The 15,194-nt window shown below is 29.9% G+C and overlaps 1 protein-coding gene across 19 annotated transcripts in view; it reads right to left on the reverse strand.

Annotated features, from left to right (window-relative positions):
• The window catches only part of LOC143232566 (diacylglycerol kinase eta-like), a 92,899-nt gene that overhangs the window by 32,982 nt on the left and 44,723 nt on the right, over window positions 1-15,194 (reverse strand). For all 19 annotated transcript variants that reach the window (XM_076468139.1, XM_076468140.1, XM_076468142.1 and 16 more), the window contains 6 exons: window positions 10,518-10,657; window positions 9,388-9,454; window positions 8,838-8,929; window positions 8,006-8,099; window positions 7,099-7,272; window positions 4,144-4,231 (listed from right to left, as the gene is read on the reverse strand). In XM_076468139.1, the coding sequence (XP_076324254.1) occupies window positions 4,144-4,231; window positions 7,099-7,272; window positions 8,006-8,099; window positions 8,838-8,929; window positions 9,388-9,454; window positions 10,518-10,657 (655 nt within the window). The remainder of the gene's footprint in view (window positions 1-4,143; window positions 4,232-7,098; window positions 7,273-8,005; window positions 8,100-8,837; window positions 8,930-9,387; window positions 9,455-10,517; window positions 10,658-15,194) is intronic.

Genomic DNA, 15,194 nt, shown 5'->3' on the forward strand with positions numbered 1-15,194 from the left:
CATAAGTTTAATTATATTAATTGCAGATGTGGCATGACTTTAGCCTATAAATAGTGATGAATGGGTAGTTACAAAAGGAGGCATAGAGAATAATAATACTTAATGTGTTTAATTTATCATATGGTTATAACAGTATACAGTTTAATATTTACATGATTACTTGTCTTCAGACTTGCATCTACTAAACATAAGATTGAATACTACTTATAGATTGAAAGCTTTAATTAAAAAGAAATGTTTTACTGTAAATTACATGATAGTTTTGACAGGTAACAAAATGCCTTTCAAAATTAAATTGACAAACAACTGTCATTTGTTTGTGATTAAATTCAAGTCTTGCTTTTAGTCAATATAGTTTAAAGTTGATTAATTACATTATAATACATTAATTTGATAACCCTCAGCTTAATTAACATACATTTATTTTCAATAAGATTCCTCACACAATTAGAATTTAAATTAGATGATTAATTATGGAAGATCACTAGTAACTCAATGAAACAATGACCCGATTTAACATTCTAATATTGAAAAACCATAATTTGCAGCAATCATGCTGTATCTGCTTCCTTTGCTTCTTATAAATACTCTTGTAGTGATGTATCATAACATTATGCTTCTTTGGAGAATAGCCATATCAGTGCTCTTTCTTCTCCTTCTGTGAAACTTTCCATAAATTAGTTAATATTTTAATTTTACAATTTCAAAAAACACTAAAGTCCATTGAACTGAATTTGGAAACTAATTTGACATGTATATGTAGAATAACATGGGATTACCATCTTGCAGCCAATTTCCTAATGAAAATTGTATTGATTTCAAAATTTGTTGAAAGCTTCTGAATTCTGGCTTGTAAGGTTCTGTCAACATCAAATTTTAGTTTATTATCTTGTTAACAATACCAAGAAATATGCCCAACTTTAGCTCAAATGCTTATTAGACCAAAGGGTTGTTTTATAAAAATAATCTTCATTAATCCTAACTAACATAGAATGTAATCTAAAAGGCCAATGTAATCTTTAAAGCATTTTCTATGCTTCCATGGATAACACTGAAGACTTTAAAAATGTTGTACTTTGACTGTACATCATCTGATACTACTTTATTAATATTTCTCTTTAGAAAGAGTTGTGACATTTTTCCATTTACTGACCAAATTTTGGAATAATTCTAAATGATCAATCATTGTAACTTGCTTTAATATTCTGAATAGGTACCTGTTTATCATACATATATATTTCTAGAACTATCATGCATTTCCATAATCTATAAGTTTTTTTTCCCCTTTATAAAAACACATAGCATTAACTAATTCCCATTGATTAAAGAAATTTAGGCAGATCAATAAGAAAATAACTAAAAATTATTATACCACCCATTATGATAACACTTTCTCTTTTCACTAGGTAACACTGAACTTCTTAATATACACTGCATCAAAAAAATCAAAGCAGCAATAATTTAATAAAATTCAGAAAATTACACCTGAATGTAATTCCAAAGACTGTTATGTGCAGCTTTCATGCCTTCTGCTACGAGAATACACAATTATTTTAGTGCATTTACATGCGTTTCCCCCAAACTGAAAAAATGGTATCTTCATTTCAGTTTTAGACTTGACCATATGTTAAATTGCATTTTGATTGTCACACCAAACTTGTTAATTGTTTTCATGTAACTGTGTGAAAATATTACCTGTTGGTGGCAGAAAAACAATCAGAGTTTTGCAAATGTTAAAAAAACAACAACAAAAAACCCATTTTGTATACAAATCTATAATGGGAAAGTTACTGACATGTGATCAGGCAAGTGATCTGGGTGCTAAGTAATTTGGAGAAGATCATGGAAGAACAGTGTAATTATCACTGTTTGTAAACCATTAAATTGCCAGTATAATACCCATGGATTTAATATTTTGACTTCAAGACAACAACTGAAATTATAAGTGTTCAAAACTGTATGGAATGGATTTAAGGTCAGAAAATATGTTTCAATCCATACAGCTAGTCATATTGTTTGTTTGAACTTTTGTCAAGGTCTCATATGTTGGAAAGAACAGTATTATGCAAGTGTATTTTTCACAGATCACACATGATTTCATGTCTCTTCCAATGGTTCATGTGAATGAATTTCTCAGTGCAATTTTATTGAATATTATCATTATTGTGGCAGTACAGTTATTATGAATGGATGGATGTACAGATCTTATATCATTTCAGAAGGAGAGATTTACAACTCAAGAACATATTTTTGTGGTACTGAATTGAAATAAAATTAGGCCAGACATTATTCAAATATTAAAGAAATGCTACTGTTATACTCGCTACCTTGACTGAAAAACTATAGAGGTCATGGACTGACTAAGTCCTCTTGATCTAAATCCCATACAACTCCTCCAGGATTTCCTTAAATGCATGCATATTACAAAATAACATGGCAGAGCTTTGTATTACTGAGGAAGGGGTCAAAATCTTCCATATCATTGTTTGTTGAACAGTGGCGCCACCAGGATATTTTTGTTGGGGGGGTGAGGTAAACTGTGGAGGGGTTTCTCAAAATGCCATCAATATGAAGCATAGATGGTAAATTATAATTATATAAATACCAAGGTACATTTCAGAAAGGTGTGCTATTTTGAACTGCATTTTCAATGCAGTTTTCATTGGAAACTCATACTCTGATTAATAATTCATTATTACAAATTAGAAATAATCTGTTCATGAAAATGTACGTATATGTAAAAGAGGAAGCTCAGATAAATTCCACCCAAGGTAATACATAATAATAAAGAAAATGAAGATTAGCTTAGATTGAACACTTAATATACCATTAAGAGTAAAGCTACAAATCAAAAGAAATATAACATAAACACATAGTTTACATAGCAGAAATGAATTATCCCATGAGAAGTTAATACACTCTGAGGAAAAGTAAGGTCACTATCAGGCCAACTATCTTTCATGTTGTGTTTATAGTCAATATTACTTCAAAACAATGCACATGTTCTGGTGATTGGCAGCAAATTTTGGATGGCTGATACACAATGCAAAATGATCTCACAGAGGACACAACACCAGCTAAATGCTTCATAGTTTTGACCTATACACAATACACTTATACATGTTTTACTTTTCAATAAAAGATAAATAAGATTAATGGGTAAATACCTGCAAAACCTTTGGTTTATCAAGTAAAATCCCTGATGATCTGTTGTAACTTGAACTCAACATGGTTGTCTAATCTTCGTCAAAGCTCAAGATAGAATGGCATTACACAGGGAACGGCAATACAGCTCATGAGTTTCAGTGCATTCAGTACGTTGCTATGGGACGCATAACACATACTTCTGTCTTAATGAAGACGTTGAGTTCTACAGATCTATGTTTCTTTGATGTTAATTGTTAAGCAACAACAACGATTGTATTTTCCATATTTTATGAATATATGCAGGTAACAATATTGGGGGGGCTGAGGGGGGCTTGGCTCATTGGGGGTCTCAAGCCACCCCAAGCCCCTCCCCCTGGCCCCACCACTGTTGTTGAATAAACAAAAGCAGAGTCACAGTTTAAGGAGATAGTATTACTACTATACACTCTTCACTGGGTAGCTCTTTATGCTCTTAAAATTTAATCCTTTAGTTTGTTTTAGATATTCATACAAAACTACACAAGGTATGTCAGCACAGGTCAATCCTAATTTTGAATTAATAAAATAGAGAGAATGGAACTAGTCAAAAGCATCCACTGCCAACTTTTGGGCTACTCTATTTGAATAATAGATTTTCGGTGTCACTCTTATAGTGTATCCATGATCTGGTACAGAGTATGATTTTCTATTTACTTTGGAGCAAAAGGACATGAATCACAAATAGGTCTACAGTCTATCATAATAATAACTAGGTCATGCCAATAAGCAATGTAACTTCAGCTTTGATATTTCTTCAGACAGAAAACAATTTGACTAATAATAAGCATTATTTCTGTCCTAAAAGAAATGTTTTTAATAAATATATCTTTTGTAAATTTAAGAATTAATGTTTAATTGAATGTAGTAAGAGAGTTATAATTCTGAAAATTTATTTAGTACTCTTTTCATACCTTACATGCAACATAGAAAACAAATAATATTATCAAAGCTACCAACCTTTCTCTGTGTGCTCTATTATTTGCCTGACAGCTTTCTTTAAGCTATTGGCTCTATGCATTAAGGCTTCTCGTTGAATAAATACATCCTGTATTTTTTAAGAAATTAAGAAGCATATTTTAGGTTTATGAAATAAATAAATAATCACAGTAATTTACAGTACACAAATAAGAACAGTAACATTGCATATACAGTTATGACAGAAAGTGTTCGTACCCCTGCGTCGTGAGTAGTTTATTCCTCATAACTTAAAAAGTATCACAATAAGGATAATGAAAGTATAAAATATTCTAAATACTATACTATCATATCTATACATATATTTTTATTTAAATTGAACAACAAATAAACTGTTTATAAACAAATAACCAAATATAGGAGAGGCAGAAAGTGTTTGTGCATCTAAATTAATGGTCATTTGTGTAGCCTTTCAGGTGAATTACTTGGTGCAATCTCTCCTCATAGCCCTCCATGATCATTTGATAGTACTCAACTGGTATTTTCTTCCATTCTTCTTTACAGAAGGCCTCCAACTCTTTTTCTCAGATGACGCTGATGAACCCTAGTCTTCAACTCATGCCAAACATTTTCAGTTGAGTTGAGATCGGATGACTACGATGGGCACTCCGGAATGCTGATATGATTCCTCTGCAACCAGGATTGCACATATTTCAATGTGTGCTTAGAGTCATTGTCATGCTGGAAGATCCAACAACGCCCAAGCCGCAAGTTCCGAGCATCATTCTTGATACAAGTGCCTAATATATCAATGCACTCTTCTATTTTCATGATTCCGTTGTTGCAGTAAAGGCTGCCTACACCAGAAGAGCTGAAGGAACTGCATAGCATGATTGAGCCACCTCCGTGTTTAACTGTAGGGACAGTGTTCTTTGGAAGATTTCGTTCCCCCTTAATTAAAAAAAATATAGCGAACATCATTGAGGCCGAAAAGCTCAATTTTAGTCTTGTCTGACCAAAGAATACTCTTCCAATAGGCAAAGGGTTTATCTACATGCTTTCTTGCATACCTCAATCGTGCTTCTAAATGAACAGGCTTTAAATATGGAGTTCTATGACGACGGCATGCTTTGAACGCAGAAGAGCGTAACACGTTCGTAACTGTAGAGGTGCTTACTTCAACCTCAGTTTCCTTTACCACTTTCTGTATGTCATTACATGTTAAACGAGGGTGCCTACTAACTTCTCTGAGCACCTTCCTCTTGGTTCTCTCTAGAATTTTGGTGGAGCATCCAGAACAAAGGAGATTAGCAGTTGATCCTGTAAGCTTAAACTTGGCACTTATGCTTTGAACAGTATATTTTGGCACATAAGGTTGTGTAGCAATACTGGAAAGAGACACACGAGACTTGTATTTTACAATAATTCGGTTTTTTAAATCACTGGACAGTTGTTTCCTATTTGCCATGTTGACCACACAGATAATGACGAAGACGGCGCTAAATTGCTGGAAGTACATTTTTTGCTGGCTAAATGCCAATAATTATAAACCCAGTGTCTAGTTCTGGGATGGCATAATGTAGTTTATTCGCCAAACTAAACAAAATTTTTATGGGAATATCAGTTTTTTCACACGTTCTGAACTGTTTGAACACTTTCTGCTCCTCCTATTTTTGGTTATTTGTTTATAAACAGTTTATTTGTCGTTTAATTTACATAAAAATTTATGTAGACGTGTGTTAGTATAATATTTATAATATATTATACTTCTATTAGCCTTATCATGATACTTTTTAAGTTATGAGCAAAAAACCACTCGGGATGCAGGGGTACAAACACTTTCTGTCGTAACTGTATTATCACCAATTACTTATACAATTTTGTCTGCAATTATTCTTAATAAGTTTAATTTAAAGTTTAAAATTAAAAAAACTATATTATCTAAGGGAAAAAATTAAGCAAGAGAAATTCAGTTCACAATACAATTATCTTTTTATTATTTTTGTTCTTTTATATCTCTTACCAACATAGTTACACATAACTTTCTCTATTAAATGTTTTAATTAAATACTAGCTAATGATTATCAACAATATTCCATAACACTTGTATATTACTAAGCCCAGTAAAGTTTTGGTAATGTAAATTTTATTAACTAAAATAAAAACAATAGTATTTAGAAAAATATAATTTTAATATGAGCAAACATGCAACTACAAAATGATAAAAGTACAAGTTTAAAGTATTAACTAAAACCGGAATATTGTTTTAACAATGTCTTTCTTTAAAACAATTAGACTAAGAAATGCTATTTAAAGATTAAAATAAGTTTACACTACAAATTAACTGTCATTTATTTCAGAAACACTTCTATATGAACTGAAATTCTACAGTTACATCCTCCTAAAGCTGAGTTTGGGAAGTCTAATAGCTATTAGTGACATAAAAATGAAGCAACATAACAGCTTTATCTTTGGCAATGTTCTCTGACTAATTAAATACTATAGGTAATTTTGTTTTCCTTTATTGGTTTTACTTATGAAGGGGGCAGTAAAATGCTTTAGATAATTTCAATGGAAATTCAACCATAACAAAATGGCTACAAAAAGGTAAGTTTTGGGCTATGTCAGAAAAAGTAAGCTTGCCCAATTAAGATAACTTACAAATTTAGAACAATTAACCAATAATTAGTTATCTTTTGAGTATAAAAATATGAAAAAGATATCTTAATCAGAATTGGTGAGAATTTATGTTAAATCGTTTGTGAAATAGATATCAGAATTGGTGAGAATTGATGCTAAATCCTCACAAAGAGGTCTAAAATTATAACTAAAATTATTAATTAGTTATTTTTTCATTGTCAAACTTGATAAACAATAACAGGGATAGCAGAATCCTGATACTTGCACTGTTACAGTTTATAAGAAACTTCTAGCCCAACAAATGTGTAGAACATCTTCTCATATAAATATATGTGCATGTTGGTAGTAGTATTTTACCTTTTTATTTTCCTCCAATGTCTCTTGTTCTCCTTTCTCAGTTTTTTCCTCATCATATAAATCAGACATTTCATTTTTTAGCTCCTCTGAAGAAGAATGGGGTGAAGATGAAGCCACTGCCTCTTTATCAAGAGTACTTAATAATGAATCCAGTTTTTCATTCAGCACAGCACACTGTTTTCCAAAGTAAATACACATCTCTATTATATCACAGTAACCTATTAAATATACACAGAATTTAATATAAAAAATAGTATTATTAAAATATACAATTTCAGTACAATCAGCACGTTATGAATCATTTACACAACTTTTATTAATACAACAGATACATGAATGAATGCAAGTTTTTATTATTACTATAAAACACAAAAATGTAATTACACATAACTAACAATATTATGTCATAGAAGAAATCCAACAAAAATGTAATGTTAATGCAGAAAACTGTGAATGACATGTATAATTTTTATACTACATACGAGACAGTTTTCTGATTTGCATGTTCTAGAACATTACTTGGTGTATATTTATTCTCCTGAAAATAACTGTTTATTTGGAAAAACTGTCTGAAAATAATAAACAACAAAAAGGTAAATCAATTAAAAACATTTCCCAAACTTTGTTTTTAATACTTTCAAGTACCAAAAATATTAGACAGTCAATAAAACTTCAATGATAGATTCAAAACATACTTCTAAATAAATTACTTAATTAAGTTTTGAGGGATTATAAAATTTACCCTAGATTTTAGAGGTGACTGAAGAGGTAGGACCCACATAGCAATGGGGATACACTGTCTATCAGTCTTAATCCTTATAGACAGTGTATATATCATAAAACACTACCTGTTTTATGACATATAAATCATAAGATCTGTAGTAATTTTTTGACAGTATCATCTTACCTTTTGTGCTATAGAGTCATCAAAATATGAAGTTTCTTGTGCATAAGCAGTTCCAATTTTGGCGATAAAATCTTTCACAGTTTCACATAATACCCTGAAAGTATTACACTGTTATAAGCCATATTATAATGTTGTAATCTAGATGTTAGATTGAGAGCACAATGCATTAAGATGGTTCTAAAATATTCTGCAATGTTAATGAAGGAGAAGCTTTGTTTAAATACCTAATACATGGATTAGATGGTAAATGCAGGTAAGCCAGTCAATAAGCTAAGTTAGTAAGCCTGTAGAGTGAATCAGTTAGAGTGTTTATATATTTGGACCTGGGATGGCAAATGCAGATACTGAGTAATTTGGAGAAGCAAGTTGATTTTTACTTTAGCTCAAGACAAATTAATGTTATTTCTTTAGGCCTACCTTTTAATAACAGCATATACACATGATGTAAACTTGTAAAAGTATCAAGGAAGAAATAAACTAATTTTTTATTGTTTACTGGATGTTTGGATTATTTTCACAATATATATTTCAAAAGAATACACCAGCCAAAGAACAGCATTACAGTGACATACTAACTGTTAACTCTTTCAGTTTATATGTATTTATACTAGAATAAAATAATGTATTTTATATATATATATTATATATATAAAATTTCTTCATGTTCATAAGATTTCCTCTAAGAATTAAAATTATTCCACTTTAACTACTAATGATGTTTATATGGTAAAGAAATATGAAATCCAACAATTCTTTATAGTGTGACATCTTTAAACTGATTTAATTAGAGTATAATCATTAACATCAACAAATAAGGAAAAAAAAAACTGACTTTGCTGAAGAAATTACAACAGAATGTTGATCAGAATGCAAGATCTTGGTAAGATGAGCAACAACACAATCTTCCACCACTGAGGGATCAAACTAAATGTTTCCAAGACAATCGCACAATAATTAGAAGATGAAACATTTAAAATAACAAAATTAACACTTAATAGTAAAATATAATCTCGTCATTTCTTTTACATAGATTGCAAAACTAACATTATAAACCTAAAAAATACCTCATAAATTTTCACCTTATTGTGAAGTAGACAAAATTTTATATCAATCACATTTTTCTCAAAAGCCAAATATATAAATCTTAATAAACACAGGAAGTACTTACCCATCAACCTCATGATTATTTGGCATAAAATCTATAATTATTTATTATATGAACATACAAAACATTTACTTTTGTAATGACTGTGTTATGTAAAATATCATGTTCACCTTGCTACCCAATATAATAAAACTTGATATCTCTAACAATTAAAAGTTAGTTATATGTACATCAAGTAAAAAAAAAAACACCTCCAAATACAATGATAAGTGCTCACTTCTGGAGATGAGGTTTTACTTGTCTCTGGTTCAAGTAATGTTTTTTCACAAGTCATGATACTCCACCTAATAACAAATCAAATTTGTTAATTGTTCTATACAATACATATGAATAAGAGAAAAACAGGATCACACTGCCTAACCCAAAACAAAAGACTATATACATTCAAAAATATTATTAATGTAAAATTACCAGCAATTACATAATGGTAATATTAATATATTAGTTATCCTAATAATTTACACTTTAGTGTATCTGTAAGTGTACTGTTTAAAATTAAACTGCATTTAAAAAAAAACTATTGGTGAAGAGTGTTTGTTCAAGCATTGTTACAGTTGTCACAATTAATAACATATACAATCACCTACATATAATTATTAATTAACAGAATAGAGACACCCTGAAAGCAATTATTTATGAGATACAGAGGGAAAGAAAAAACATATATAAAATTTATATATAAAACTAAAAAAATATAATCCACATGTGAGAAGAAAATATATAAAGTAAATATTCCATATCCACTTAACTAATAAGCTCCTATCTTGTTCCAGAGAAACATCATTTACACAGAATCCAGAATTAATATGTTAAAAATATGCTTTTCTACTGGAAACGTATGCAACTTAGTAGTATAGTGCACTTAAGATCATGCAGAACGAGTTATTTTTGTGGTATTTGACTGAAGTATGATGGTCCATTTATTAACAGGTTCCAAAAGTTTGACCATATTCTAGGACTCTCATCCAGAAGACATCACTATACAAGCCTTGATTTCACTGTCTATGGTAATCACTGTTTCCTTAAACACTATTAGAATCTAAGTCAAACTCTGTTTGAATCAAGCTTGTGAGGCATGATAAAGTACAAAACCTAACTTGTTCTTACTATTAATATCAAAAAAATTCTCCACCTTTATTTCAATGCAATTACAAATATAAAATATATTTGTTCACTTCTATGAAAGAATTTTATCTAAAAATGTGGTTTGGTCAGCTAATAAATTTGAAAATAAATTTCATCATTACTGAAAATGTAAAAATTATTCTTGATATTAGATAATAGATTCCAATGCAACAGTGTAGTTGACCAATGAAAATTAGGATAAAAACCAAATCAAACTCTAACCTGTCTAAAAGTTTAGTTGATGCTAGTTCATATTTTTCTAAATGTTGGGAAAGTTGAGTGTCATCATCACATGCTGAACCCCAGCCCAGAACTCTAGCTAAATCATTTCCTGTTCCCAATGGTAGAATACCAAGTTTACACTGTTTGGTGGAAAATAGCATACACATTTTAAAAACTAATAACTTATTATTAACATCAGCATAAGTTTCAGAGCTTTCAGATCAATATGTAACATTTTTACATTTCAAAGATATTTACCAGAACTATATAAACTAACTTATGTGGTTGCTTTAAAATCATAATTATTAACTCTATTATTTTTGAAACAGTTTTTTGTATGAATGTTATATTCAGAATTAAATAAAATAGATTCTTTTTCTTATCACTCACTGCTTGATTTAAATAATATCAAATGTTAACTGATGGTCTAAACACAGACCACAGTAATGTACAAGCATTTCTGCAGATGTTTATAAGGTCTTTTTTTTAAGCTAAAATTGTCATTTAAGTGCATTAGAATTGTTATTTTTTGTACTCTTTACAGAATATTACACCCTCTGTATTATCTATAGTCAGACTGTTGATTTAACACTATTGTTGTAAAATTTTAAAAAAGCCTGACTAAAGACCTTGTAGTGTCATTAGCAAGCAGAATACTTAAGTGGTTTCTATAAAGCCTTTGGTTTTCAGATTTCTTGTCTGTTATTATATATTTAGGATACCTAGATTTCCAAACTGAAAACCCAGGACAGCCTATCTCGTGCCCCTAATTTCAAGATGGTTATTATAAATTTGAATTAATTTAACTTTCATCTAATTTACTCTATCTGTTTTATGATATTTCTAAACGTATTAGCATTGGCATTGTTTTTTTTAATAATTTCAACTATTTTTTTATCATAAACACAAAATAAATAACCAAAAATAGTTAAATTATACAACAAAGAAATCTTTATATATTCAGTTTATCCAATTAATCTTAAAATAGGCTACTACATAATTGAACTTATTTAAGAATCCATAACATGTCCAAACATACTGTTTTAAAACTTTTTAAGACATATTTTGTGAAGAAATAATGAAATGCAGAAGTTCTGTTTTCTTGTTTTTTCATTAAATAGTCACGAAATTCAGTATATGACTACAAAAAATATGTTGCCTCAGTTGCCTCCACATTCAGATCTGAAATAATATAGTTTTCTCACCACACACAAGCATAACTTACAAGTGTTTGATAGCAGGAGAGTATATGTTGCAACAATGAGCAAGTCAAGTAGGCCTATTAAGTGAATTCAGGATACAGTGTGACTGACAGTTTTATATCTTTATCATAAAACTAGAACATTTTATACATCCTGAAAACTTGTTTAGGGCAGTGAGACAAACTACTACAAAACAGAACTGTTCCAGCCATACTAGGATGTTTGGTTACCTTATATGTGTGTGTTTAGAAAATTATATTCATTTATCCTTTAAGTTAACAGACTATAATTATTTTTTTTTTTTTTTAACACATTTCAATACTGTGACGTGAAAAGAAAAATTATTCTGTACAGTTTTGAAATAATGCATCCAAACAATAGCCTGTGCAAAAGAACATTATTTATGTGCAAAATTCATGCAAAGTTTTAATTATAAAAACAAACAATAATATGTTAAACTATATATGTAAATTGTTTCTGGCTTATTCATTATTATTATTATTATGATATTAACTATTAAAAGTAAAACTTGGGATTTACCTTCCTTATTTGGAAAATAATTTACATTCTTGAAAAATATTATAAGATCTTGAATTTTTTTTGGAATTTATAAATGATAACCTACAAGTGTTTAGAGATGATTAATTTTCCTATCTATAAGCATCAATTAATACTGAAATAAAGTAGAGGATTAATTACATGATTAAATTGAATTAATTAGGGTTTCCAATTATCCTGTTTATCCAAGTAATTAAAATATTGCTGTTATGATTTCACATTACCTTTCATTAATTCAAGTTTGTTCAGCTTAAACAATTTATCAAAATCATCAACTAGCAAATAAATGTTTTCAATTATTTCAAATACATAAGAAATTGAGATATTTTTTATTATGACTTATTATTATAGTTTTCAATTAACTACTTGTTTATAGGTTTGGTTAAATTGACCACTCCTGTATCTGTGAAGCTAAAAAAAATTATATTTAATATAATTCTGAGGTTAAATTGACCAATCCCATATCCCTGAAGCTATACAAAATTATAGTTACTATAAATCTGAGGTTAAATTGACCAATCCCATATCCATAAAGCTATAAAAAATTATATTTACTATAATTCTGAGGTTAAATTAACCAATCCCGTATCAGTGAAGCTACTACAAGCCTGAGGTTAAATTCACCAATCTTGTATCCATGAAGCTATAAAAAATTAAATTTACTATGATTTTGAGGTTAAATTGACCAATCCTGTATCCGTGAAGCTATACAAAATTATTGTTACTATAATTCTGAATTTACTAAGTATATCTTAACAAAATTTGACAAGCTTTAATTTAACATTACAGCTTTGTCATAATTAAAATTTCAGATATTTTAAAAAGGTATTTTTACTAAAGCTTTTTTTGTGATTTACCAAAGCCTTTATTAGGTCAGTCTGAGTACAAGGTGATCTTTATGTAAAGAATTACAACACTTCTTTTCATTTTCAATTTCCATACTTCATTTGCATAACTTCTAGAACTTCTTAAAAGGAAAATCTTTGGTTTTTTGTTTGTTTTTTGATAAATTTTATATCATAGCTCTTATTTTCTTTATGCTGATACTAACTGTGGCAAAATCATGAATGTATCAGGTCATCCCATAAGTAATTTCTAAAAATTCAATACAGATAATGCATCATCACTTCTGTATTTGTAGAAGACTTTAATGACTAAAATATGTAGTGGGACACATATAACAATGTTCAGACAAAGAAAAGAAACTAACCCAACCACACTTTTTCAGATCATTAATCAAATAAACTCTTATGAAGATGGATGTGCCTGAGGAGCACATTAGGCACATAATGCTTTAGGAGTTTAAAAGGCAATAGTGCAGTAAAAACTACACAAAACATTCAAGGTGTTTATGGTGCAGAGTCTCTCAATAATAGAAAATGTTGAAGGTTGTTTCAGAAGTTCAGATCAGGAGACTACAGCTTAAGTGATGTGCCACGTTCAGGTTATTCTGTTGAGTTTAATGCAACAGCTTAAAAAGGTGTCAAAACTTGGAAAATGGGTCCTCCATGATTTGATAGAAGCCAACCTTAGAGCAAGAGTGAACATTTGCACTACTCTGCGCTCTTGTGGATGTAACTCTCCTTTATTGGACAGGTTAATAACTGGAAATGAAAAATGTTTATATTATAAAAATGTTACACTGTGCAGACAATTGCTCAGTACAGGTAAATTGGCTAAAGCGCAGCCCAAAATAGACCTCCACTATGGGAGAGTATTGTTAAGTGTTTAGTGGAATATTGTTGGTGTGATCCACTTTGAGTTGCTGCCAATCAATGTAACGATTACATCACATTTCTATTGCCAACAGTTAGAGTGCTTGAATATTGCACTAGAAGAAAAGAGGCCTTCTTTGATCAATCGTAAAAGTGTTGTTACACCAGGATAATGCACGGCCCCATAGAGCAAGGATCACATCTGCAGAGATTGAAGAGCTAGACTGGGAAAAACTTCAACATCCACGTTATTCTCCAGACCTTGCTCCATCCAATTATCATCTATTTCAAAGTTTGCAGAACTGTCTTTATGGAAAAGAGCTTGGAACACATGAAGATGTCAAAACTACCCTTTCTACCTTCTTTTCCTCCACACCCCAAGAATTTTACAGAAGAGGCATTCAGAAGCTTGTGATTCGTTGGCAGGAAGTAATTAATAATAATGGAATATACATTACTGACTAAATAACATTAAAAGCATTTGAAATCCTTTTCCTGAACCTAAAATCAGACATTATTTAAGGGATGACCTAATGCATTGAAAATAAAATGAATACTACCATTCTCATTTCTGCACTGTCTGCAGTATTCATCAGAAATATTCAAGTTAACTATCTTAATTGCTTCAACTTTTAACCTTTTCACATCTGCTTTAATTTAATTTCATGGTTTTATTGCTATGCTTTCAATCAACCACTGCACAGTGACTTAAAAAGTAATAGATCACAGTGGAAGCCCATTAGCTGTTTCCTGAAGAGCTAAGGTAAATACCACATTACTGTGAGGTAACTGTTACAAATATTCAAATTAGTGTCATTTTAAATATTTTACTTTAATGAAGTTTTGTTAATGCAAGCTGAGAAGTTTACAATTTTTATATTTTAGTTACTTCTGTTAAAACATATAGATAAATACAAGTATCTGTAGTAGTTTTTTTATACTTAAGAAGCCAATTTACTCCAAAGGAGTAGACATTCTTCCATAAGCATAATTTTGTCTCACAAATTTAGATGTCCAAAAGAATTAATGAGAGAATTCACGTAACTTTTAATTAACCATTTCAGAGCACAAAAAATACACCAATCACAAGAATATAATATCCCAAAACCTCTAATTCATCTGGCTTTAAGTAAGCTATAAATAAGCTTAAATGTTCCTTTTCCATTCAGAACAGCAAAGTATGATCACCATAAATTATACAA

Source organism: Tachypleus tridentatus, chromosome 11 (assembly GCF_004210375.1).
Source record: "Tachypleus tridentatus isolate NWPU-2018 chromosome 11, ASM421037v1, whole genome shotgun sequence".
In the NCBI taxonomy this organism is placed as follows: domain Eukaryota; kingdom Metazoa; phylum Arthropoda; class Merostomata; order Xiphosura; family Limulidae; genus Tachypleus; species Tachypleus tridentatus.